Below are 23,552 nucleotides of genomic sequence, written 5' to 3' on the forward strand. Positions count from 1 at the left end.
TGCCTGCTGCTGTGCTTTGGTGCCTCTGCAGTTCTTTCCTGACAAGTGACGCCTTGATTCAAGCTCCTGCAATTTGCACATGTTTAGAGGGAAAGTGCTGGCCCTCTATTCCCAGATCAGACACAAATCAGGCTCATTTCAATGTCAATAACCACCCCCGGAGAGGCTCTATGATTAACGTGTCGTTCTCATGTCACGGCTTAATCCCAAATCCTGGAGACTGCACTGCACTGCAAACTTCTCTCTCAGGGCCCGGGCCCAGTGCTCCCCTCAGCCCTGTTATTTCATACAGCAATCTCAGTTTATACAGCAATCTCGGTTCATACAATCTCAGCTATTTCAACCATCTCAGTTCTTTCAGCAAGCTCCAGTGTCCTCTGTGACTCGGTCACACATTCTGCAAACACAGCAGGCACTGGGCACTTCGGTTTATTGATTTCAAATGGCAGCAGAAGTGGGACAGCTCCTTGGTCAGGGAAATGCTCCACCATCACAGAATCACAGAATTGTTAGGGTTGGAAGGGACCTCTAGAGATATCCAGTCCAACCTCCCTTGCCAAGGCAGGGTCACCTAGAGCAGGTGATACAGGACATGCCCAGGTGGGAATCTGCTGGAATGCGCTCCTACCTGAGCAGATTCCAGTCCCACAGCAAGACGTCCAGCCAGGGCTTCACTCACCAGTCTCCATCCTCCCAAATGCCCAGCTCTTGCCCCTGGCAGGAATGCAAACTCCTGCAGTTCCCCCTGGGGACTCAAACTCTGCACAGGAAAGAGCAGAGGAAAGCCCCTCACCTTCCTCAGCTTGTACTCTTCTTCCACCTGCCCGGCCTCGTTGAGGTGGTGCAGCCAGGCAGACACGTCGAGGCGCCTGTACGAGTTCTCCTCGGGGTGGGTCTCTGAGGAGGGCAGCTTGGGGCGGCGGATGGAGAACTGCATGCAGGTTTTCTCATCTGCAAGCTGCTGAATGGGGGAAAACAAACCACAACTGCAGCAGGAGCCAGGGAGAGCAGCAGAGTGTGAAGCCCAGAGCAGGGAAACCTCTGCATGGTTCGTGTAGGATTAAGCACTGAGGAGCTGCACTTGGGGAGGTTTTGTTTTGTTGGTTTTTTTTTTAAATTCCAACCATTACAATAACAAGAGTGATTTGAATAATTAAAATCCACCACAAAACAGCTTCATCTTAAAAAAAAATTAGTTTCCATTCCTCCTCCAATCTTATCCCTGACCTGAAACTGAATTAATGCTGCTTACAGCAAAACTTGCCCCTGCCAGGAATGCCTGCAATAAATTACATATGATTGGCCATATACAAAGGGATTGCTGTTAGGAGAGCGGGGAACTGCGCTGCCAGGCTCTCTGAGGGCACTCAGGATCCCAGTGCAAGGCTGCAGCTGACATTTAATTTAAAAATCAAAGGTTGCTCAATGCAAAAAGTGAGCCCATGCGACTGTAATAAGAAAAGCAGCGGGGGGCTCTGTGGGAAGGATGGAAATTTAAAAATCACTGTTTCTAATAAGCACATACAATATCTTAAACAGATAATTAAAGAGCTCTTATCACATTTGTATGTAGACTGAACAAAATATGGCAAGATGCCTTGTCAAAACATTCTCCAAACACAATGTTACATGTCACAAGATGGATGAAAGGCTCTGACACAATTTCCAACCTATCTCTGCAGATTTCCAGACACCTTCTGTCCCTAAAGGACAGTGCCAACCTGGCAGGTCTAGCAAAATCACTACCTAAGTAAGTCTTCTGGATGATCTTCCCCCATATTCCACAGGTAGAATAGGAATGTGTGGAGACAGACAAGTCCAAGAGAGACCTTGAGTCTGGCTTGCACTTCCATCCTAAACATCCAGCACCTGGCAGCTTCCTGCCTGGCCTGGTGACATGAACTCAAAGCCTCATTTCTCCAGTGCACCAACCCAAGTGTGAAACACCAAGAGCCTCGCTCAGGTACCTGGTCCTTGAGATGGGTCTCTGTGCAGTACTTCCATTGCTGAAACACCTCGGACAGTTTATCCAGGCCACCGTGATGAAAATGGAAGATCTTGTACTGGCTCTCCCTGCTCGCCACCACCAGCTGCCCACAGGTACATGCCTCATCACTGTGGGAACAACGGAGAACAACCTGCAGGGACCACCCAGCACAGCGAGGGACCAGCAGGGACACGGCGCCTCAGGGGAGAGACAGTGCAAAGCAAGTGACAAAGTGCAACACCAACCAAGCTGCCCCTTCAAACAGGGCACAGAGGCAGTTTTACATCTCTGGGACTCAATGATCCTTACGGGTCACTTCCAATCGAGACATTTTATGATTGTATGACATGGCCATAGTGACAATTTTCTCCACTTGTGCCTGGTAACAGCACTATTTTTACCCTTCCTTCACATGAAGGAATTAAAATTTGTCTTCCCTGGAGAAAAAACCACAGGAAGTCTGTCCCAGAAACATTAAGGCAGTACACAAAGTCATCTCCTTGGGATGCGCAGACTTGCTCACACACAGCTTTGTCCAAAGAAACAGGGAGCGAGAGCAAAAAGAGGGAGTAAAAATGTTTTTGCAATAATTTGAAATAAATTTTGTAGTAATTTGAAAGATAACTGAAGAGGGTGAGAGCAGCAAGACTCTAGAGGAGCATGGTGAGGGGCAGGCAAAGGTACCAAAGATAAAGATGTTTTTCACATCCCCAGGTTATTTGAAGCATTTTTGATATGACAGCTAAGAGCAACCTTTCCTTCACTAAAAATGAAATCCTTTCGGCTCTGTAACTGTAATTCAGAGGCTCTCCTTGGGAAGGCTGACACTCACTTTCCTGTAGGCAATTGTTCTGGAAAGGCTTCCAGGTAAAATTGCAGAAACCACCTCCCCCTAGAGCCCCAACACAGAGCATGCACAACTCCCAGAAATCACACAGCTCACACACAGCTCACACACAGCTCACACACAGCTCACACATGGCTCACACAGCTCACACACGGCTCACACACGGCTCACAAACAGCTCACACAGCTCACACACGGCTCACACACAGCTCACACAGCTCACAGCTCACACACAGCTCACACACAGCTCACACACAGCTCACACACGGCTCACACACGGCTCACACACAGCTCACACATGGCTCACACAGCTCACACACGGCTCACACACGGCTCACACACAGCTCACACATGGCTCACACACAGCTCACACACGGCTCACGCACGGCTCACACACAGCTCACACATGGCTCACACACGGCTCACACAGCTCACAGCTCACACACAGCTCACACACAGCTCACACACAGCTCACACATGGCTCACACACAGCTCACACACGGCTCACGCACGGCTCACACACGGCTCACACACAGCTCACACACAGCTCACACACAGCTCACACATGGCTCACACACAGCTCACACACGGCTCACACACAGCTCACACACGGCTCACAGCTCACACACAGCTCACACACGGCTCACACACGGCTCACACACAGCTCACACACAGCTCACACACGGCTCACACACGGCTCACACACGGCTCACACACAGCTCACACACGGCTCACACACGGCTCACACACAGCTCACACACGGCTCACACAGCTCACACACGGCTCACACACAGCTCACACATGGCTCACACACGGCTCACACACGGCTCACACACAGCTCACACACGGCTCACACACGGCTCACACAGGGCTCACACACGGCTCACACACAGCTCACACACGGCTCACACACGGCTCACACACGGCTCACAAACAGCTCACACAGCTCACACACGGCTCACACACGGCTCACACAGCTCACACACAGCTCACACACAGCTCACACACGGCTCACACACAGCTCACACACGGCTCACAGCTCACACACAGCTCACACACGGCTCACACACGGCTCACACACAGCTCACACACGGCTCACACACGGCTCACACAGCTCACACACAGCTCACACACAGCTCACACACAGCTCACACACGGCTCACACACAGCTCACACACGGCTCACACACGGCTCACACACAGCTCACACACAGCTCACACACGGCTCACACACGGCTCACACAGGGCTCACACACAGCTCACACAGAGCTCACACACGGCTCACACAGCTCACACACGGCTCACACAGCTCACACACAGCTCACACACAGCTCACACATAGCTCACACACGGCTCACAGCTCACACACGGCTCACACAGCTCACACACAGCTCACACACAGCTCACACACGGCTCACAAACAGCTCACACACAGCTCACACAGGGCTCACACACGGCTCACACACAGCTCACACACAGCTCACACAGCTCACACACAGCTCACAGCTCACACACAGCTCACACAGCTCACACACAGCTCACACACAGCTCACAGCTCACACACAGCTCACACACAGCTCACACACAGCTCACAGCTCACACACAGCTCACACAGCTCACAGCTCACACAGCTCACACACAGCTCACAGCTCACACACGGCTCACACACAGCTCACACACAGCTCACACACAGCTCACACACGGCTCACACACAGCTCACAGCTCACACACGGCTCACACACAGCTCACACAGCTCACACATGGCTCACACACGGCTCACACACAGCTCACACACAGCTCACACACGGCTCACACACGGCTCACACACAGCTCACAGCTCACACACGGCTCACACACAGCTCACACATAGCTCACACAGCTCACACAGCTCACACATGGCTCACACACGGCTCACACACAGCTCACACACGGCTCACACAGGGCTCACACACGGCTCACAGCTCACACACAGCTCACACACGGCTCACACACAGCTCACACACAGCTCACACACAGCTCACAGCTCACACACAGCTCACACACAGCTCACACAGCTCACACACAGCTCACACACAGCTCACACACAGCTCACACACAGCTCACACAGCTCACAGCTCACACACGGCTCACACACAGCTCACACAGCTCACACACAGCTCACACACGGCTCACACACGGCTCACACAGGGCTCACACACAGCTCACACAGCTCACACAGGGCTCACACAGCTCACACACAGCTCACACACAGCTCACACACGGCTCACACAGGGCTCACACACAGCTCACAGCTCACACACAGCTCACACACGGCTCACACAGCTCACACACAGCTCACACACAGCTCACACACAGCTCACACAGCTCACACACAGCTCACAGCTCACACACGGCTCACACACAGCTCACACACAGCTCACAGCTCACACACGGCTCACACACAGCTCACACAGGGCTCACACAGGGCTCACACAGCTCACACACAACTCACACACAGCTCACACACAGCTCACAGCTCACACACGGCTCACACAGCTCACACACAACTCACACAGCTCACACACAGCTCACACACAGCTCACACACAGCTCACACAGCTCACACACGGCTCACACACGGCTCACACACGGCTCACACACGGCGCACACACAGCTCACACACAGCTCACACACAGCTCACACAGCTCACACACAGCTCACAGCTCACACACGGCTCACACACAGCTCACACACAGCTCACAGCTCACACACGGCTCACACACAGCTCACACAGCTCACACACGGCTCACACACAGCTCACAGCTCACACACAGCTCACACACAGGGCTCACACACACGGCTCACACACAGGGCTCACACAGCTCACACACAGCTCACACAGGGCTCACACAGGGCTCACACAGGGCTCACACACGGCTCACAGCTCACACACAGCTCACACACAGCTCACACAGGGCTCACACACAGGGCTCACACAGCTCACACACAGCTCACACACAGGGCTCACACACAGCTCACACACAGCTCACACACAGGGCTCACACACAGGGCTCACACACAGCTCACACACAGCTCACACACAGGGCTCACACACAGCTCACACACAGCTCACACACAGCTCACACACAGCTCACACACAGGGCTCACACACAGGGCTCACACACAGGGCTCACACACGGCTCACACACAGCTCACACAGCTCACACACGGCTCACACACAGCTCACAGCTCACACACAGCTCACACACAGGGCTCACACACACGGCTCACACACGGCTCACACACACGGCTCACACAGGGCTCACACACAGGGCTCACACACAGGGCTCACACACAGGGCTCACACAGCTCACACACAGCTCACACAGGGCTCACACAGGGCTCACACAGGGCTCACACACGGCTCACACAGCTCACACACAAGGACCCAGTACCTGAAGAAAAGGCGAAGGGATCTCATTTGTCCCAGGTCAACTCTGAAGACACCACACACCTGCTCGAGGGCAAATACCTTCTGCTGTTCATCCCATCTGGTGCTCTGCATCTGCCCATTGTTCTCCTGGAACTGGGCACTGGTGTCCAGGCTGGAGGCAGAGCTGGTGGAGCAGGTCATGCGATTGTCACACGTGTCCCTGTGGACAGAGCATGGGGACAAAAACTCCATCAGCCATGGGAGGCTGTGGGTACATGCAACAACCACAGCTACTCCATGTTAAAAACCTTTAGTCAAAGTTCTGAAGCATAAATTATTTTTATTTCAATTAATTCCCTACCATCCCAAAAAGCATCCTGGTTTTGGTCTTTATTCCTAAAGTTCTTGCATGCAGAACTAGGGAGAGCCAAACCCATTCCTCAAAACACCAACTTCTGAGAAGGCAAAATGAAGAAGCTCAAGCAATCCCCTCAGTGTCCAGCTCAGCCACTCCACACCAGGATGGGGACAGGAGGAATGAGCACATTCCAACAGCAGCATGGACCTGGGATCTCATCTGGGAAATTCCCTCTTTGACCAGTGAGATCCAAAGATGTTTCCCCTGAACTCGAGTTTCTCATTACATCTCTGCAAGTGGACCTGCCAAGCCTGGATTCGTGTCCATAAACTCCAGACAAATGGTTTCCACTTGCAATCTTGAAACTTGGGAGAGTTAAGGATTGGGAAATCACACCTGAGCTCTTCAACCCGCTGCAAAGCAGAGAAGGTGAACCCAACCCTTTCCCAATCCACCCCAGATCTCTCGCTTTAAATGCAAACTGAGTTCAGACTCAAAAAGCCTCCATGTCCCCACCAGCCCCGATCCCAAAAGAAAAATATCAGTGCTTTGGGAATTAAGTGAATGTGAAACTGTGACCCCTTGGCTCGTAAAAAGGCCAATGCATGTGAACAATCTCGGCGCGGGCTCTGAATGGGCTCTGCTGTGAAATCGGGGTTTGCCAGACAAGGCCCGGAGCAGGTACAAAGCAGCCCCCTGCAAGGCCACTTTATGTGGTGTTTTCTAATCCTCTTATCCAACAATGTGGGCACTGAACGCTGGAAATCACACACTCAGCATGCACTTCACATCCGTGTGCCTCCCGCGCCTGGCTCCAGGGCCTCTTCCCCAGGGACCAGCCTCATGGGCAGCATCTCCCCGTGGGTCAGGGCAGTGCATTCCGACAGACAGGGCTCAGGACAGCCCAGGGAGTTGGTTACATTTTTAACCAAGGCCCGTTCCAATGTGTGACTCAGATCCCCGAGCCCATTCCTGCTCCTGTAGCACTGTCTGGATGAGACCAAGGCTGGTGACTACAGCTAAAGGAGCAGCTTCGTGGCTCTCTGGGAATGAAGTTCTGCTGCTCCAGTTTTTGGAAAGGAAGCAGCGAAGCAGAACTCACATTCAGGCCATTCGGAGAACAAGGACTCAGAAGGGATGTGGCATTAGGGATCACACCACACATCCAAACTCACTCCAACTGTTAGACACCAGGATACCTCGGACCACAGGCACAGCTGTACACCATCCCCTGCTTTGGGAATTTTTCCATGAAGATTGTACTGGCCTTTATGAAAAATCAAGCATTACTTTCTGATAAAGCAGCAAAATGTAACACTTTCTAAAACATTCAGTATCTAACATTAATGCAGATGTAACAAGAGTCCTGGTACAAGACACTTGGGCTGGACTGCCTGCTAGGAGCAGCTGGTATTTATGGAGCAACACTTCGTAACAGCCACAGCTGGTTACACAGGATTTTCCTGGAAGAGATGACTCAAACTAACTCAAAGACTAAGCAGAGGCAACCCATTTTCTAAAACTCTTGCAAAGATGAGCTGGTCAGTATGGCAGTGGGCTGGAGGATGGGTTGGTGTGAGGATCATGCAGGTCCTGGTCACAGAGGTCCATGTGTCCATTCTTCAAGAACATCACCTGAAATGACCAGCAGAAGTGTCCAGAGAACTGCCAAGAAATGAGTTACAGTAGAGCTGGGCAGGGTGGCTTTGATCCTGGGCATTCTGTAGTTCCTCAGCACAGCACGGCATTTGCAGCTGCTCCATAACCCAAACCTGCCCCAGCTGCAGCAGCAGCCAGCCGAGACCCACGGGCAGGAGAGCCCAGGCACAGTCCTGGCACTGGGGGATCTTCCGGAAATGCTTCTCCAAGACAAATGTTTACAGTTCCCATCCAGCCACCGGTGACAAGCTCCCACACGCATCCCACAGGCACGGAAGCATCTTGTGTCAGTGGGTTCCCCCTTTCCAGGCAGGGTGAGCAGAGTGTCTCAGCCTGTGCGGCGCAGGGAAATTCCAATGTTCTCACTGATGCAGAGGGTGAAATCTGAAAGAGACACCTGTGCCCCCCCTGCCCTTCACAGGGGTCAATAGACACAAACATTCACACTCAGGACAGATGCAGAGACAGAACCACCTCGTGCTGGTGCTCACTGAGTCACTGGGGAAATTTGGAAAAAACCCGCACTGTGTCTAAAATTACTTTTTCCTCTACATATTGATTGAAAAAAATTTGAAAACACTCTAATTTCTGTACTACTTTTAAACAAAATTTTAATATTGAGATCATTCTGTAGGCCAGTAACAATAAGCACTATGATCTCTGCTAATTTTGTGGGGTTTGGGGAGTCCTCTAACCAGGCACTCAAGATAGACAGATGCAGGGGGAAGAGTTTATTGTTTGTCAGGCTATTCTATCTGTTGGATGAGGAATTTATCCCAGAGCACCCTGTAAAAGCAGGGAGCTGAAGCACTGCAACGCAAATAGCCAGAGGAACATTCCAGAGAGACTTTGGGTTGTGGGATCCAGGAAAAACAGAGCACCAGCTAGTACACAGCACTGGTCAGCAAAACAACAAGTGCAGTGGGCCATGGAAATAAAAGGGACAGGGAAAAAATCAAGGAGGATTAGCGAAACCTGGGTTAGGAAACCCTGGGCCATGTTCAGTCCAAGAAGGTCATGGAGGGGCTGGAGCACGTCCAGGGAAGGGAATGGAGCTGGGGAGGAGTCTGGAGCCCCAGGAGCAGCTGAGGGAGCTGGGGGGGCTCAGCCTGGGGAAAAGAAGGCTCAGGGGGGACCTTCTCTTCCTTGACAGAAGAGTGGAGCCAGCTGGGGGTCAGGCTCTGCTCCCAGGGAACAAGGGACAGGACAGAGGGAAACAGCCTCAAGTTGTGCAAGGGGAGGGTCAGGTTAGATATTGGGGAAAAATTCTTCATGGAAAGGGCTGTCAAACATTGGAACAGGCTGCCCAGGGCAGTGGTGGAGTCCCCACCCCTGCAGGCATTTAACAGCCATGTGGATGTGGCACGTGGGGACATGGGTCAGTGGTGGCTTTGGCAGTGCTGGGGGAATGACTGGACTCGATCTCTGAGGGCTTTTCCAACCCAAATGATTCTGTGATTCCACTTCAGCCTTTTGCCCTCACCCAAGTCCCACCACTCTTGTCTCAAAACACATCCCATTCCTGCCAGGGAGCAGGACCAGGGGCTGATATACTTTTTCCACTCAACAATCAACTACAGCAGCCAACCATATCCACATTCCTGGAGCCTTTGCAGCCCCTAAGGAGCCACCATTCCCCTCCCACCACATGGGACCTCTCACACAGTCAAGGAGCTCAGACACTGCAGGTGAGACTCAACCTACAGCAGTGGGACCCAACTCACAGTTCCAAAGCCCTGGAACACACCTACGGTGCAGAGAGAGCTAAACCCAGTTATTATTTCTGTTCCAGAGACCTGCCCCGATTACCTGGGAAGCCAATTTCAGCAACAAAGACCTAATAACTCATTTTACGATGTGATGTGACAAATATAATTACGAGAGAGAAAGGGGCTGAAGGCTACAGCCATGATGTGGCAGTTACCCAAGCTGTCAGCGTGCACCACCTGATTCCCAGAGAGCCCCCTGCCAGAGCCAGACCCTGCTGCTGGAGCTGGCTCTCCATCACCCCTGCGCTAACGCACGCTGTCACTAATAACAGCTCCCACAGCCCCAGCATTCCTGCATGCCGGCTTGGGACCATCATTTACAGACAATGAGTATCATCATAATGTATGAGCATCCATGTAATGGGAATTACATGCCCCTTTTCCTCCCCAGGGGTTAGCGTTTCTCTGTTTCTACACTATTCCCCACAGGCACTGACCTTCTGGGTTCCTCTTCTTCCCAGCAAGGTGAAACAGCTCCTGGCAGCATCAGCTGCTAAGACAGACAGCTTCAAACAAATAATCTGCCAACAAAAGTTCAAAGCTATCCTGAAATGCCTAAAAATTTAGTGCAGTGGCTGTACAGAGTGAGGTAATATTGAGCATCTGGAACCCAAATTCATTGTTCTGATAAAAAAAGTGTCCTTGACAAAATACATATATTATAGACTGTGAAACGTGCTGACTTCAGTGACATGAAAGACATGCAAAGGAAACCAGATTGGTAATTTAGGATTAAAAAAAAAGATGTCAAAATGTCTCTGCTCACTCTGGAGAGCAGGGCTGGAAGGACACTCTCAGGACAGCACCAGCTTCCCATGGAGTGTGGCCACACAGTCAGCCACGGACAGGGAAACGCTGCCGTCGCACCAGCTCCTCACTCTGACCAGCACAGACCAGTAACCAGGTTAAGAATTGTGTTAAATCCACCCTTTGGCTGAAAACATTTGGAACTTGAAGTTCCTGCGCCTCAGAGAACCCGAACAGAATCGATTTCCACTGACCACAGTGACTAGGGAACAAGGTGTTGGATAGCCTGGATTTAGAAAGCCTAGCCAGAATTTCTAAAATTAAATGTCAAAACATCCTCATGTGGAAGCATTTCTATACATCTGCAAACATGTGGGAAACAAATCTAACAATTCCTCCTGTTTGTTGGGGAAACCTGGGAAAAACTGCTCAGGCTGCTACAGTACAAAGTACACAGATGTCAACATGGACTTTCCAAGAGCTTGTTCCACAGGCTTTCCATTGATCTGTTTGCTTTCAAAACATAAATTTCCCCACGTTGAACTGCACTAAATGCTATTTAGTAGCTAATTAACTTTCTGTGCTGAAAACCTCCTGTAATTGCACTTCTTTCACCTTTTTGAGCCCGTGTCCCCCAGGGAACCCAGGCTGTCCTACGGCATTTGTTCTGCTCATTTCTATCTCACAGGCACAAGTTCCTTCCTGACACCGGGCTGCCAATCACGGCTGCAGAGGTCACTGGAGACCAAATTAGGAGCACTCTGCCTCTGACAAACTTGCTTCGCTTAGCTTGTTGTAAAGGGAAAATAAACAGTTACGAAAAATAATTGTATCCTTTCAAGCAGGGCACCGGGAAGCAGATCCAAGCGCTTGTCCTAGTCAGCGCATTGTTGTTAGTCACTCCTCGCATTCCTGTTATTAACAACATCCAAAGAACAGGCTGTTTACATCTGGAAAGTGCCGGAGCCCCTCCCTCACCTCGGCCAGGCCGGAGCACAGGGTCCGTGGCCACGAGCCGTGCTCAGGCGCTGCGGGGAGCGCACGGACTCCACAGGCACCCTCTGACCTTGGGCTGAAACACCAAGTTCACCGTCAGGGACGGGCTGGGAATTAACACCGGCCCTGCCAACACCACCAGCCTGACAAATAAACCACTGTAACACGGCGAGGGACTCGCAGAAACCCGATTATGCAGCTTTGCCTTCTGACGGGCGTAATTGGTTTGTCCTTGAGAAACAAAGATCAAACCGATTTGTTGTGCTTTACGGGGCTATCGCAGTGCGTGTTCCCAGCGCCCTGCCCGCCTTCCCAGAGCTCCCCAGCTCCCTGGCAGAGGCAGAACGCGGATCTCCATCCCAGACCTTGGTGACAGCAGCGGTCGGGGGGGACCCACCCCACCCCACCCCACGGCGGTGCTGGTGCTGCCGTCCTGCCCCGCGCCCGAGAAAGGTGAAAGCCTCACCACACTGGGGGCTTTGTTGCTCCTAATTCATCCCTCCAAGCCCTCGAGGCCTGAGGGGAAGCTGAGCCATTCCAGCCAGCAAAGGGGCATTAGAAAAACAGCCCCGCTGCCTCCGGAGGGTCCCCCCAGTGCTGTGAGTTAAAGCACGAGGAAAACAAAATAAACCCAGAGTTCTTAAGTTAATTATTTTGAATGTAAATGGGGAAAAAAAAAAAAAAAACCAACCCAGAAGTTTGTAGTGAACTAATGGGTGTTTTAATCTCTTTTCCCCAAAGTCTGGAATGTAATACACCTCTACCTCCAGCTAGGAGACAAACAATCTGCTTTCACAGCTGACACTTCCACACAGGTGTAGCTGCTCAGGTAAACCCAAGCAAGGTTTTTCTGTTTTTCTCTGAGACTTCTTGTTGCAGGGAGAGAGAGGGGGCAGAACTAGCAGTTTGATACTTAGGAGTAAAATACACACAGCTCCCAGCAGCCAAACACAACAAATCACTTAGAGCCGAGCGGACACTGCTCAAGGATGCAAATGTTACCTTCAGTTTAAGGGAGGAAAACGTTCCAGAAGCTCAGTGGAGGATTTTTACAATCCATACGGAGAACGGGCACCTCATGCCTGGGCTTACGTTCATTAATAAATCAATCAAAATGCAACACTTAAAAAAAAATTCCTTAGATGGAAAAAGTGATTTCCCAGCAAAGCCCAAAAAAGAATGTTTGCTTTTCAGTCCATTCCAGCCTGGAGAAGGGGACCTTTCTTCCCTGTGTTTATTTTATTTTTAAAATCAATGGATTATTCTGCTTTTTTTTCCTTTCAGTTCAATCCATGCAAAAATAAAATTCTCCCCTAATTATGCTAATTATAATCAAGCCTTCAAACCACTTGCTCCCTTGAAAGACTTGCCGATTACCTTTGTTCTTATATTCCTGGCTCTAAGCAGTGAACTGGGAATTTCAGGGGGACATTTTAGTGGCGAAGTTAACCAACTCCCTGGACTCTGCCGCTGCCCCAGCGTGAGCTGAGCCAGCACCACCCAGGGAGGATTTCACTGTTTCCACAAGACAATGAGGATTTCCCAAGGGAAGAGCTTGCTTCAAGTAGCAGAAAAGGGAGAGGAAAGAGGAGCACTGCCTAAAAGCATGTTCCAGAGTTATTGTAAATGCCTAATGCTGGGATAATTGCGAGGCCCGAGCCAAGGAGACAGAGGCTGTGCAGATTTATTTGCATATACTGTGGTGCTTTGGAGGGGACATGCTCTTTATTTTGATTCACTTAACGCAATTCTTCCCTCACAAAGCTGTGGATACCTGCCAGTGCCATTTATCTCTGCTCTCCATTCAGATTTCTGGGCATTGCAATTGTATAAATAAATAACAGAAGAAATGCAACAATATCCAGGGAAAAGGTGAAAGCAGCCCTGGGGAGAAGGACTTGCGGGTACTGGTGGGCAAGCACTGGCCATGCCCCAGCTGTGTGTGCTGGGACCAGAGCCCCCCTGAGCTGGGCTGAGCCCAGCGTGGGCAGCAGGGCAGGGGGGGTTCTGCCCCTGTGCCCCTGTGCTCAGGCGAGGCCCCACCTGCAGAGCTGCCCCAGCCCTGGGGCCCAGCACAGGGAGCACCTGGAGCTGCTGGAGAGAGCCCAGAGGAGGCTCCAGGATGAGCAGAGGGATGGAGCAGCTCTGCTGGGAGGAAAGGCTGCGAGAGCTGGGAACGTTCAGCCTGCAGAGGAGAAGCTTTGGGGTGACCTCACTGGGGCCTTGCAGGGCCTGAAGGAGCTGACAAGAAACATGGAGAGAGACTTTTTACAAGGGATGGAGTGCCAGGACAAGGGGGATTGGTTTCAAACTGAGAGTAGATTTAGATTAGCTATTAGGAAGGAATCCTTCCCTGGGAGGGTGGGCAGGCCCTGGCACAGGGTGCCCAGAGCAGCTGGGGCTGCCCCTGGATCCCTGGCAGTGCCCAAGGCCAGGCTGGACGGGGCTTGGAGCAGCCTGGGACAGTGGGAGGTGTCCCTGCCCATGGCAGGGGTGGCACTGGACGGAGTTTAAAGTCCCTTTGCGCCCAAACCATTCCACGGCTCCGGGATCTCCCGCCTTGGCCTCGGTGAGGGGAGGGGGGGGCAGGACCGGGGGTCCCGGGGGGCACCGCTGGGCACAGCGCGCCCCCTGGCGGTCCCGCCGCGCCACCGACCGGCCCCGGCCCCGGGCACAGTCACAGTCACGGTCACGGCCACGGCCACGGTCACAGGCACTGGCCAAGGGCACGGTCATGGCCACGGGCACCGGCCACGGTCACAGTCGTGGTGATGGTCACGGTCACCGGCCATGGTAGCGACCCGCGGTCACAGGCCACGAAAAAGCCAGGGCAGCCACGAGGCACGGCTCCACGGAAAGCCACATCGGCCCTGCCCATGGAGCTGCGTCCGAAGCACAGTTCAGCCTTCCTCGCTCTCCTGAGCACACCCGGACAACGCCCGGCGCCCCAGAAGCCTGGCGGCAGAGGGAACCCTCCCCATCCCCTCCTCGCTCCCGCTGCGCGGCCGTGGGATCTCCCCCTTGGGCCTCACCCGCTCTTGGTCCCTCCCCGACACCCCAAATAAAGAGCTTCACGGACCCCCTTAGCTGCAATACCCGATCCCAAGTTAGCTGTCACTATTTTCTTCCAATGAAATCTGGCAGCAACCCAACAGAGGGAAGAAACAAACCTGCTATAATTAATGTTCTTGCTATTCAAATATTTATGTAAAGCAAGATAGAGCCGTATGCCTCTGCAATCTCTTGGATCTGTCCAACCTTCTCAGCTTTGCAACAACTTTAATTGATTGCACAGTGCTGCTGACGGCTCAGGCCAGCTTTGCTTGCCAGTGCCCGGCTCCACACAGACCATCCCTGCCTTAGGGAAGCTTACACTGACCCCACAACACAAACAGAAGGGATAAAGAACTATCCTTCTGATGGAAAAAGGATTTGCGGGTATTTTTTTCCCCGGAATGGGTTTGGGTACAAGTGGAATTAGAAGCTTTGTTGTCTTACATCATAAGTGGCACCAGTTCAGGCAAGTCCTGGGGAATTGAAGCCTGGACCAGGCACCCCCCGCACTCCTCCCCAAGGCTGAAATCATTCAAAACTGAGATGCTGCAAGAAGTTACAGGAGACTTTAAAGTCTGTGACCAATTGCCCTGGTTCCAATATAATCACTTCTGTTACAACAGTGATGAATTCCCAATCTCTTGATGACTCCAGAGCTCCTGCCAGTTCACGCTAATTTCAGCTCATTTCCCTTACAATTTTGTCTCCTGTTTTTGCTGCAGAGGTCGGAACGGCTCTCAGCCCTCCAGGTGAGCTGCCAAAACAAGGTGATGCAATGCCCGCACTGCTCCCACCCGCTCCCGGAGCAGCTCATTTACTGATGAGCTCCTGAGAAGCGGCTTAACAACAGGATGTGCAACACATCCGTAAAAATTGCATCAACTGCGACGCCAAAGGAGTTTTTCCCCGTGCTGTGAGCTTTGCCTGGGTTGTCTGTGATCGATCTGCTGTATGAATTCATGTCTGCTGAAGAACATGAGAACTCACCATCATCCAGCTCCATTATGACAGTGTTTCGTTATTTTTATTACTGGCTGCTAAAACGATTGATGTCTCATGAAAGATGTTTCCTTCCTGCATTGATTCCACCTTGATCACACCGCTTCTGCCCGTCCTTTCCAGCAAGAGCTGTGGGAGCACTGCTGGCCTCTGTCCCAGCACCTGTGGGGCCACTCGTGGAGCTCCAGCCTCTGGCCAGATGTTGCCCCAAGCTCCACTCATACTATTCCAACACTGAGGCTCCTCAGTCCAAATTTTGACTGTATTGACCAGCATCCTAGGGTGAAGTGAGTGAAGGAACCAAGGCCAGTGTTTGTATCTCCTAGTCAGCATTGTTGTGGTGCTTGTCAGGTATCAGCAATCGCAGTTGATGAGTGAAAAGCCTCCAGCAGCCTGAGCACCCATGAAAGCTCCTGTTATCCAGAGATCACTCTGGAACAGCACAAACCCCCACCCCAAACCAAACCCCACTCGCAGAGCACTAAGTGCTTCCACAACCGATTGTATAGATCTGATGTCGTGGTCAGTTCAATAACTCCAGCAGCATCAGTAGATGGACATTACAGAGGTGTCAGATGCTGTTTGGTTGCCTGGATGTAACAAAAGCCTTTTAGTTTCACTTTACTGATGGGGAAAATGGAAGCAGAGGAATTTCCCAGGGCGGCACCGAGCCAGAGCTGGGCACAGAGAGCAGCTGCCCTGAACTCATGTCCTTCAGGCCACAGGGCAAATGCTTCCTGACAGCCAACAAACAACGGGGACTGGGGAGGGAAGGGACAGAACGGAATGATTTTATTTCCAGAATCCCTCCTTTTCCACAGAAACACAGACCCTGACAAAGCTGCCATCAATGCAGGCACTCCCCACACCAGCTGCCTCCTGCAGGAACCATGTGTTGGGAGCACTAAGGGGTCCCCAAAGTTAAGAAGGACACAAGCCCCAGGACAGTAAGGCCACCTTCCCTTGAGGGATGAGGGCACTCTGCAGCAGTGTGCCAGGCTGGTCTAAAGAGAAGCAAGAGTGTGCACACTGGTGCTGGGACACTCCCATTGCTCCCAGCCCCAGGAATTGTGTAAACGGGAGGAGGATGCATCGATCACTGCATGGGACCCCTGGCAGCCTGTCAAACTGAGAAGCAAAGAGGAAAAAAACAATGGATACGTTTTCATTTCCTTATGGTCTACCAGGAGAGTTGGTGACTTACAACTGACTTACTCGTTGTGCAACTCCAGGGCTCCCCAGCCCACCTCCCTCCCTCCTCCCTGTCCTCATCCTGCACACACTGCAGTGTTTGTGGCTCCCTCATGCCCAGGTGGCCAGGCCACCTCCTCAGGGGACACTCCAAGAGACACATGGGACTCGTGACTCCTGGTCACACAGGGATTCTGTCAAGCAGCTCGCCGAGCCCCTGATCTCATCTGATCCAAGTGTACCTGTACATCCCAATTGTTCCACAGTGACCCATTTCTCCATTTCTGAGCATATCTAATCACACAGGAAGCTGGCTGGACTGAAATGCAACATATTCCTTCAGCTTTTGCAGCAACCACAGGGAAGAGCGGAGCTGTCTCTGCTGCAGCTCCCCAGTGCAGAGGGAAACAACCAGAAAGAGTCGTTCCTCCTGGCAGAGAGGAGGTGGTGACTGGGAGGTGGGGAGAAAAGAGAGCTCAAACAATCTGCCAGCAGCACAAACTTTGTTCCCACTCCAATTCTGGCTCAGAAGGGAAGCAGCCAGCAGAAAAACCCAAACCAAAACAAATCCTTAAGAAACAAGGAAGCTGTTCCCATGTTTGTGGTGACTTCCAAAACACAATCTCCCGTTCCCCAAAATGCAGGGATGAACACAGGAAATATGAGATGCTTTTTGACCAGACTTTTGCAAAGGATTCTTGCTAAATCTCCCACTCAACAGCTTGTAAGATCCTGCAGACTCCATGGAAGGCAGCTCAATGGGGAAGAACAAATTGGCACAAAAAATGCACACACTGGACAAAACCCTTTCAAGTCAGAAGTCCCAAACAACAAAAGCTGTGTTTTATTAATCTGCTGCCAATTATGAGTGTCACGTGCACTGTGTGAGGCTTCAGACTGGCACCACAGGAGTTAAAAAAGAAGAAAAAAAGCAAAGCCAAGGAGGCCCCGGAGCTGTGTGTGCAGAGCCGGCTCTGCCTGGCTGGAGTTGTCTGGGCTCCAGCAGCAGTGAGGAAAAGCCGGCAGAGGGCAGGGAAATGCCACAGGAATTCACAGACAAGGCACAGAAGATGCAATAAACCGTATTTCCTTCCTCTCCTGACACTATTTGCAGCTCAGAGCATAAGTGTTGCAGCACAGTTAAACCACAACACTCCTGACTCACTGGACGCTGCCTGGGACCCTCCTGCACCAGCTCCTTGCGGGAGCAATCCAAGCCCACAGCATTCCTGGCACAGCACGTGGGCTGCGGCCCACGCCAGGACTGGGGTTTCCCCAGGATGAGCTCAGCCTCCTGGTGTTCAGCAGTTCAGATGTTATTCCGAACATGTCCCTCGCTCTTCCCACGTCCAACCACTACTGTGGGATAATAACACATTCTTGAGCCCTAAGCTTCACAATGCCTCTATGAGGACAGAAGATGCCAGGCTATGCACATTTCACTCATGGTCATCAGTGGGTGTCTCTCACCCACTGATCTGACAAAGGCTGGACTTCTTTATTTGGGATGGGATGGGACAGGATGGGATGGGACAGCCACCACTCAACCCATGGCACAGGTGCTGCAGAGCTCAAGCCCAGCAAACCCTGGGGGTCACAGTTAACCAGCAGCATCCTGCTGGGGCACATCTTGAATGCAAAGCTGATACGAAGTCTGACATCACCTCACTGAAGGGTTTTAAAATACTCAGAGAGAATTGAATCCATTAGAATACTTCCTCACAAACCTCATTCTTACTGGCATTCTCTGGACTTGAGATTAGCCTGTAAAATAGAGGCAAAATCTCTCCAATTGTCAGTGCAGTCTGTGCATTGTTGACACACACAAAGGAGAACTCGTTTCTCCTCATTTCAGGTGTAGTTTCAAAGTTGAGTTGTAGGCTAAAAATCATCCCCATGGTGCTTCAGGAACGCAGCACACCCATCCTCCCTGAGATGGAAACGAGTAACACAGCAACAGGGCAGGGTCCAGAAAGTCAGAACCACTGGGTAAGGGAACAGTGAGTTATACAGATGTCCTCCTGCTCATTATTCCCTTGCCAAGGTGCCCTCTTTCCCCCTGTAGCGGTTACTGCAGGTGACACTGAGAAGCATTGACTGAAATACCCAGATGAGACACGCAAGAATGAATATTTGTCTGTCTGAAGTAGGACCACGTTCTGAACAGCAGCAAAACAAGCTCCCACACGCAGGTTTCGTGTCAACACAGGGCCCAGAGGGGTGCCCACGGCTCAGGAAGTCAGCCAGGCCCTTTGATGTGGCTCTGCACGAGAAGCAACAAGCTCAGGTCCTCAGCAGAGCAAATGAGGCCAACAAAGGACCCGTTTACTTTAGCAATGCTGTTTCCAGGGCTCAAGACAGTTCACCTGAAAGAACACACACAGACCTGGATGTTTGGGGCCAGGGTACACTGAGCAGAAGCAGAACTGGCTGACAGTTTCCTGTAAATTCCATAGGAGTCTGAAGCCAGACAGGACATTGAGGTCAATGCCACTGTGAAGTTTCTCAACTTCCTTCAGCATCTCCAAGCTCAGCACCCAGCACCCAGAGAAACCAGAGAAAGGATGCACTCACCTGCTTTCACTGTCCAGGAACACGGAGCTGCTGCTTTTCCCCAGGGCTTCACTGATGGGAGAGAGGCAGAACGGGGAAGAGAAGGCATCAGAATCAGAGTCAAAAGTGCTGTCCCTGCTCACATCGTCAGCAGACAGCTCCAAGGAGCCCTCGTCCTCCCTGCAGTCCAGGCCCTCCTCCGTGCCCTCCAACCTGTTCTGCTCCTCCTGGGAGCTGATGGTGGAGAGGGTCCCTGAGTCGCTGCGGGGGGGCTGCGGGGACCGGCGGGCACCGCTCTGTGACAGCTTCTCCCCTTCCAAGAAGGGGGCCCCGTCCCTCACGAGCTGGGACACTGTGAGGATCTCGTCCCCCTTGAGGGTCACCGCCCCTCTCTGTTCCGAGGGGGACGCGGGCCGGCCGCTGCCGAAGCCCTGGGCGTGGCGGCCGCGCTTTCGGGGCGCTTTGCGCACGGGGGAGCTCTCGGGGGTGACGTAGCGCAGGGCTTCCTCATCCTGCCGCTGGATGCGGGAGTTGGGCACCCAGGCCAGGATCAGCGTGGTTCCCAGGAGCTCGTCCTTCTCCATGTACAAGCACAAATAGCCTGAGAGAGAGCACAGGAGCACCAGTTGTGACATGGAGTCGTTCTAAGGGAACTGCAGAACCCTGAAATTTCCCTTTCCCCATCTCTCCATCCCTGGAAATGTTCAAGGCCAAGCTGGATGAGCAACCTGGTCTGGTGAAAGGTGCTCCTGCCCATGGCAGGGTGATGGAAGGAGATCATCTTTAAGGTCCCTCTCAGCCCAAACCATTCAGTGATTCCCGTCACTTCACTACCACTACACATGGGCAAAACAAACTCTTTTATTTACCAGGACAGAATTCTGTCAAAGGAACTGTGGAGTGCTCAACATTATTCAGTATCTGCAAATTATTTCAAATCTGTATGTGGCTTCTGAGCAATCTCAGCTCCCTCTGGCCTAACTGAACAGAGAAATGACATGCAAATACTTGGATTTCCTGGACAGATTTACTAATCAAGAGTAAATATAAAGTATGTTGCCACATGAAAAAGTTCTACTGTTTTTTAAACAATTTCAAGTGCCAGCTGAACATTGATTTCTCAAGAATATTTACCTTAGTGTAGCTAAAGGGCTACAGTTTTCATGGGAAGCCAATGGAAAAAGAAGTCACCCACACAAAAATGAAAGCAAGGGTTAGTGTTCAGAGAATAATTCATTTTGTGAAGCTAAGCCAAGAGCCACAGGTCTTTGATGAGAACATGAAAGAGCACAGGAACAGATGAGAATAAAAGGACAGAGCAGGATTTATTCTCATTTACTCCAGTGCATGCAGCCACAATCAGGCTTTTTGGATTTTCCCTTTACCAGTGGTTGCTGAGGCCACTGCAGCAATGACAGGCACAAGAGGATACTTGGATTTCCTGAAAAATTCATGGACAGGAACGAGCAACAGAAGTTACTGGTCTCAAATGACAACTTCTGACTGTACAAAAGGACTTACTAAACCAGGTAAATCCATGCTGGACCAGAAGAGAAAGGAGCGATATCACCAATATTCCTACTAAAAGAAGAGCTGATGGATCAGCCTGCGGATGGCTGTCCTTAGTCTTCCACAAAACTGCCTTGCCCTGTCCCCCACTGGCACCTCTTAATTTCTTAGAGCCCACAGTGTAGAACTTGATAGAAACAACAGCCAGGAGAGAGAAAAAGAGAGAGTGGGCAGTGTCTGCAACACCCCATCACCTGGATGGTGCTCCCCGATGCCCTGCAGCAGCTCAGGGGGGTGGACACAGACATTGTTCTTGGAGTAGATGATCTCCCCATCGAGCACGGAGGAGGAACCGCCGCCGCCGCCGGGAGTCAGGGTCAGGAGGTCGGACGCTTTTGAAGAGGCTCGACGGAGGAGTCGCCCCAGAGACATCGCCAGGGAAATGTTTCCATCATCTGTCAGCTCTAGTCAGGAGCCAAATTCAGAAGATCTGCCAAGAAGGGGGAAAAAATAGTGAGAACCAAAATAACGACAGCACAGCACGTGCCACCCACTGTCTGAGGACGAGTCTCCCATCAATCCACACCTCAAGCAAGAGCCCCCAAACGCTGTGGATCTGTAACATCACCTTCGTGCTTCAAAGGTGCTGAAGCAGAGAATCCCAGCACACTTTTCTCTGCAATGAAGAAACATGAAGGCAGCAAAACCCCACGTTAATAGCTACTGTGGGGAGGAGGCAGAACAGCAATGCTGGTCACTGAAATCCCCCACTGAGAGAACGGCTCAGCGTGTGGAGCTGCCCGATGTGTCACTGACCCGGGGATTTCACAGAGCCAGAGCTGATCCCAGAGGTTCCTTCAGCACAGAAATGGCTGAGACCACAGCATTGAACATGGGGCTGCTGCTCCAGCCACAGCACCTCCAAAAACAACATCAATCAAACCCACTTCATCTCGTGCTTGCCATTTCTGTGTGTTTGAGGTTTTTGGGGTTGGGATTTTTTTTCTGTGAGGTTGTTTTTCAGTTTGGTTTGGGTTCTTCTGAGCAGTGACGGTTAAATAGAGCCTTGTCAGAGATAAGGCTTGAAAGCCCCACGCTCACCAGGGTGGGCAGACCTCAGGCCCAGAGCGTCGCACACCAACTCAAGGCAAACATTTCAGCCATCCAGAGCTTCCCAGAACTGTGGAGCACGATCCCCAGCTCACCCCCAAATAAGCTCTGTGCTTAATTGAGATGTGCTGCTTGCTGGGGCTGATGATGAGGAGCTCTGCAGTGGACCCAGAGGGGTCACCCAAACTATAAAGCATTCAGCAGATAGACCAGGATGTGTTGGAAGAGCAGGAGGGTCTCACACAAAGCAACCCCCATGCAGAGCAGGCTCTCTGCAGCCATCCCCAGCTGGGAAGCACCAGAACCACGGCAGTTTCTGTTCTGCCAAAACCACAGAAGGAGAGGAAACTCCTACTTTTGTTCCTTTGTGTTTACACAGCCCAGCTTGCCGTGTACAGGCCAGTGTGACCCAGCACACCCCACAGCCACGCTCCCAGGCCTGGGACAGCACAGGGAGAGCTCAGCCCGGGCTGTTCCTGGGGACCAGTCCCACGCTGGGCTGCAGAGCACGGCCAGGAGAGCCAGAGAGGAAAACAAAGCACACAGGCCCTGGCTTGGGGCATCTTCTGAGGAAATACTGAAGGGCCTAAGCAAGCACTGTCTGATGCTGAACAGCTCCAATTTCCTTAACCTGATTTTGATGGCAAATCCAGCCAGCCCAGGAGGGCAGAAGGCAGAAATGGCAAAGGGGCATTTCCCAAAGGGCAGAGTGAGGGCTGCAGGGAAGGAAAATAGCTGTCCTGCCTCTGACAGATTGGGACATGCAGAAGACTGCAAATGAGACTGCCAAGCTGTTGACAGAGCCTTCATTAAAGGACAAACTATTGGTTTAACTGGCGATCACCACATTTGTCAGCTCGAATCACAGCGGAGGCGGTTTCTGCATTTCAGTCTTTGCTGGGACTTGATGGAGAAGCCTCAACCCTGCTCTGTACCAGCAAGTGTTCAGAATAAGAGAATTACTTTGCAAGTCCTGCACACTCCTGTCTCCTTCTAGCACCAGACACAACATGTATCCTCAAGTCTCAGCCCCAAAAAACAAACACCAGTCGAGCCCTACACTCATTCTTGTTCACATTGTCAAAATCCCTGCTTTCAGGCTCTGGGTTACACCTGGCAGAAAGTCATTTGCCTCAACCACATTAAGGAGCAAATCACCTTTCCTCTCATTGCACCCTGCAAGAACAGACAGTAAATTCTGGTGCAACTTCTCCTTCCCCACACTGAGTTACCACATGCTGTTTCCAAACAGGGTCAGGGGAGTCAGGGGCAGTGATACAGAGTGACCTGGCCGGAGACCTGGGCCTCCAGCACACCTGGGCAGGGTCACCTGTCAGCACAACACTGGCTACAGCAGCACAGAC

General features: G+C 51.9%; 1 protein-coding gene across 7 annotated transcripts in view; it reads right to left on the minus strand.

Annotated features, from left to right (window-relative positions):
* TBC1D16 (TBC1 domain family member 16) overlaps positions 1-23,552 on the minus strand; it is a 32,790-nt gene that overhangs the window by 4,433 nt on the left and 4,805 nt on the right. For 4 of the 7 annotated variants that reach the window (XM_032128753.1, XM_032128752.1, XM_032128750.1 and 1 more), the window contains 5 exons: positions 21,333-21,568; positions 19,591-20,170; positions 6,266-6,463; positions 1,968-2,115; positions 794-961 (listed from right to left, as the gene is read on the minus strand). In XM_032128753.1, the coding sequence (XP_031984644.1) occupies positions 794-961; positions 1,968-2,115; positions 6,266-6,463; positions 19,591-20,170; positions 21,333-21,510 (1,272 nt within the window). In that variant the 5' untranslated portion in view covers positions 21,511-21,568. Of the gene's footprint in view, positions 1-793; positions 962-1,967; positions 2,116-6,265; positions 6,464-19,590; positions 20,171-21,332; positions 21,569-21,664; positions 21,850-23,552 lie in introns of those variants that run through there. The other 3 variants (XM_032128757.1, XM_032128755.1, XM_032128756.1) reach the window with 3 other exon arrangements.

This window comes from Corvus moneduloides, chromosome 19, assembly GCF_009650955.1.
Source record: "Corvus moneduloides isolate bCorMon1 chromosome 19, bCorMon1.pri, whole genome shotgun sequence".
Taxonomy (NCBI): Eukaryota; Metazoa; Chordata; class Aves; order Passeriformes; family Corvidae; genus Corvus; species Corvus moneduloides.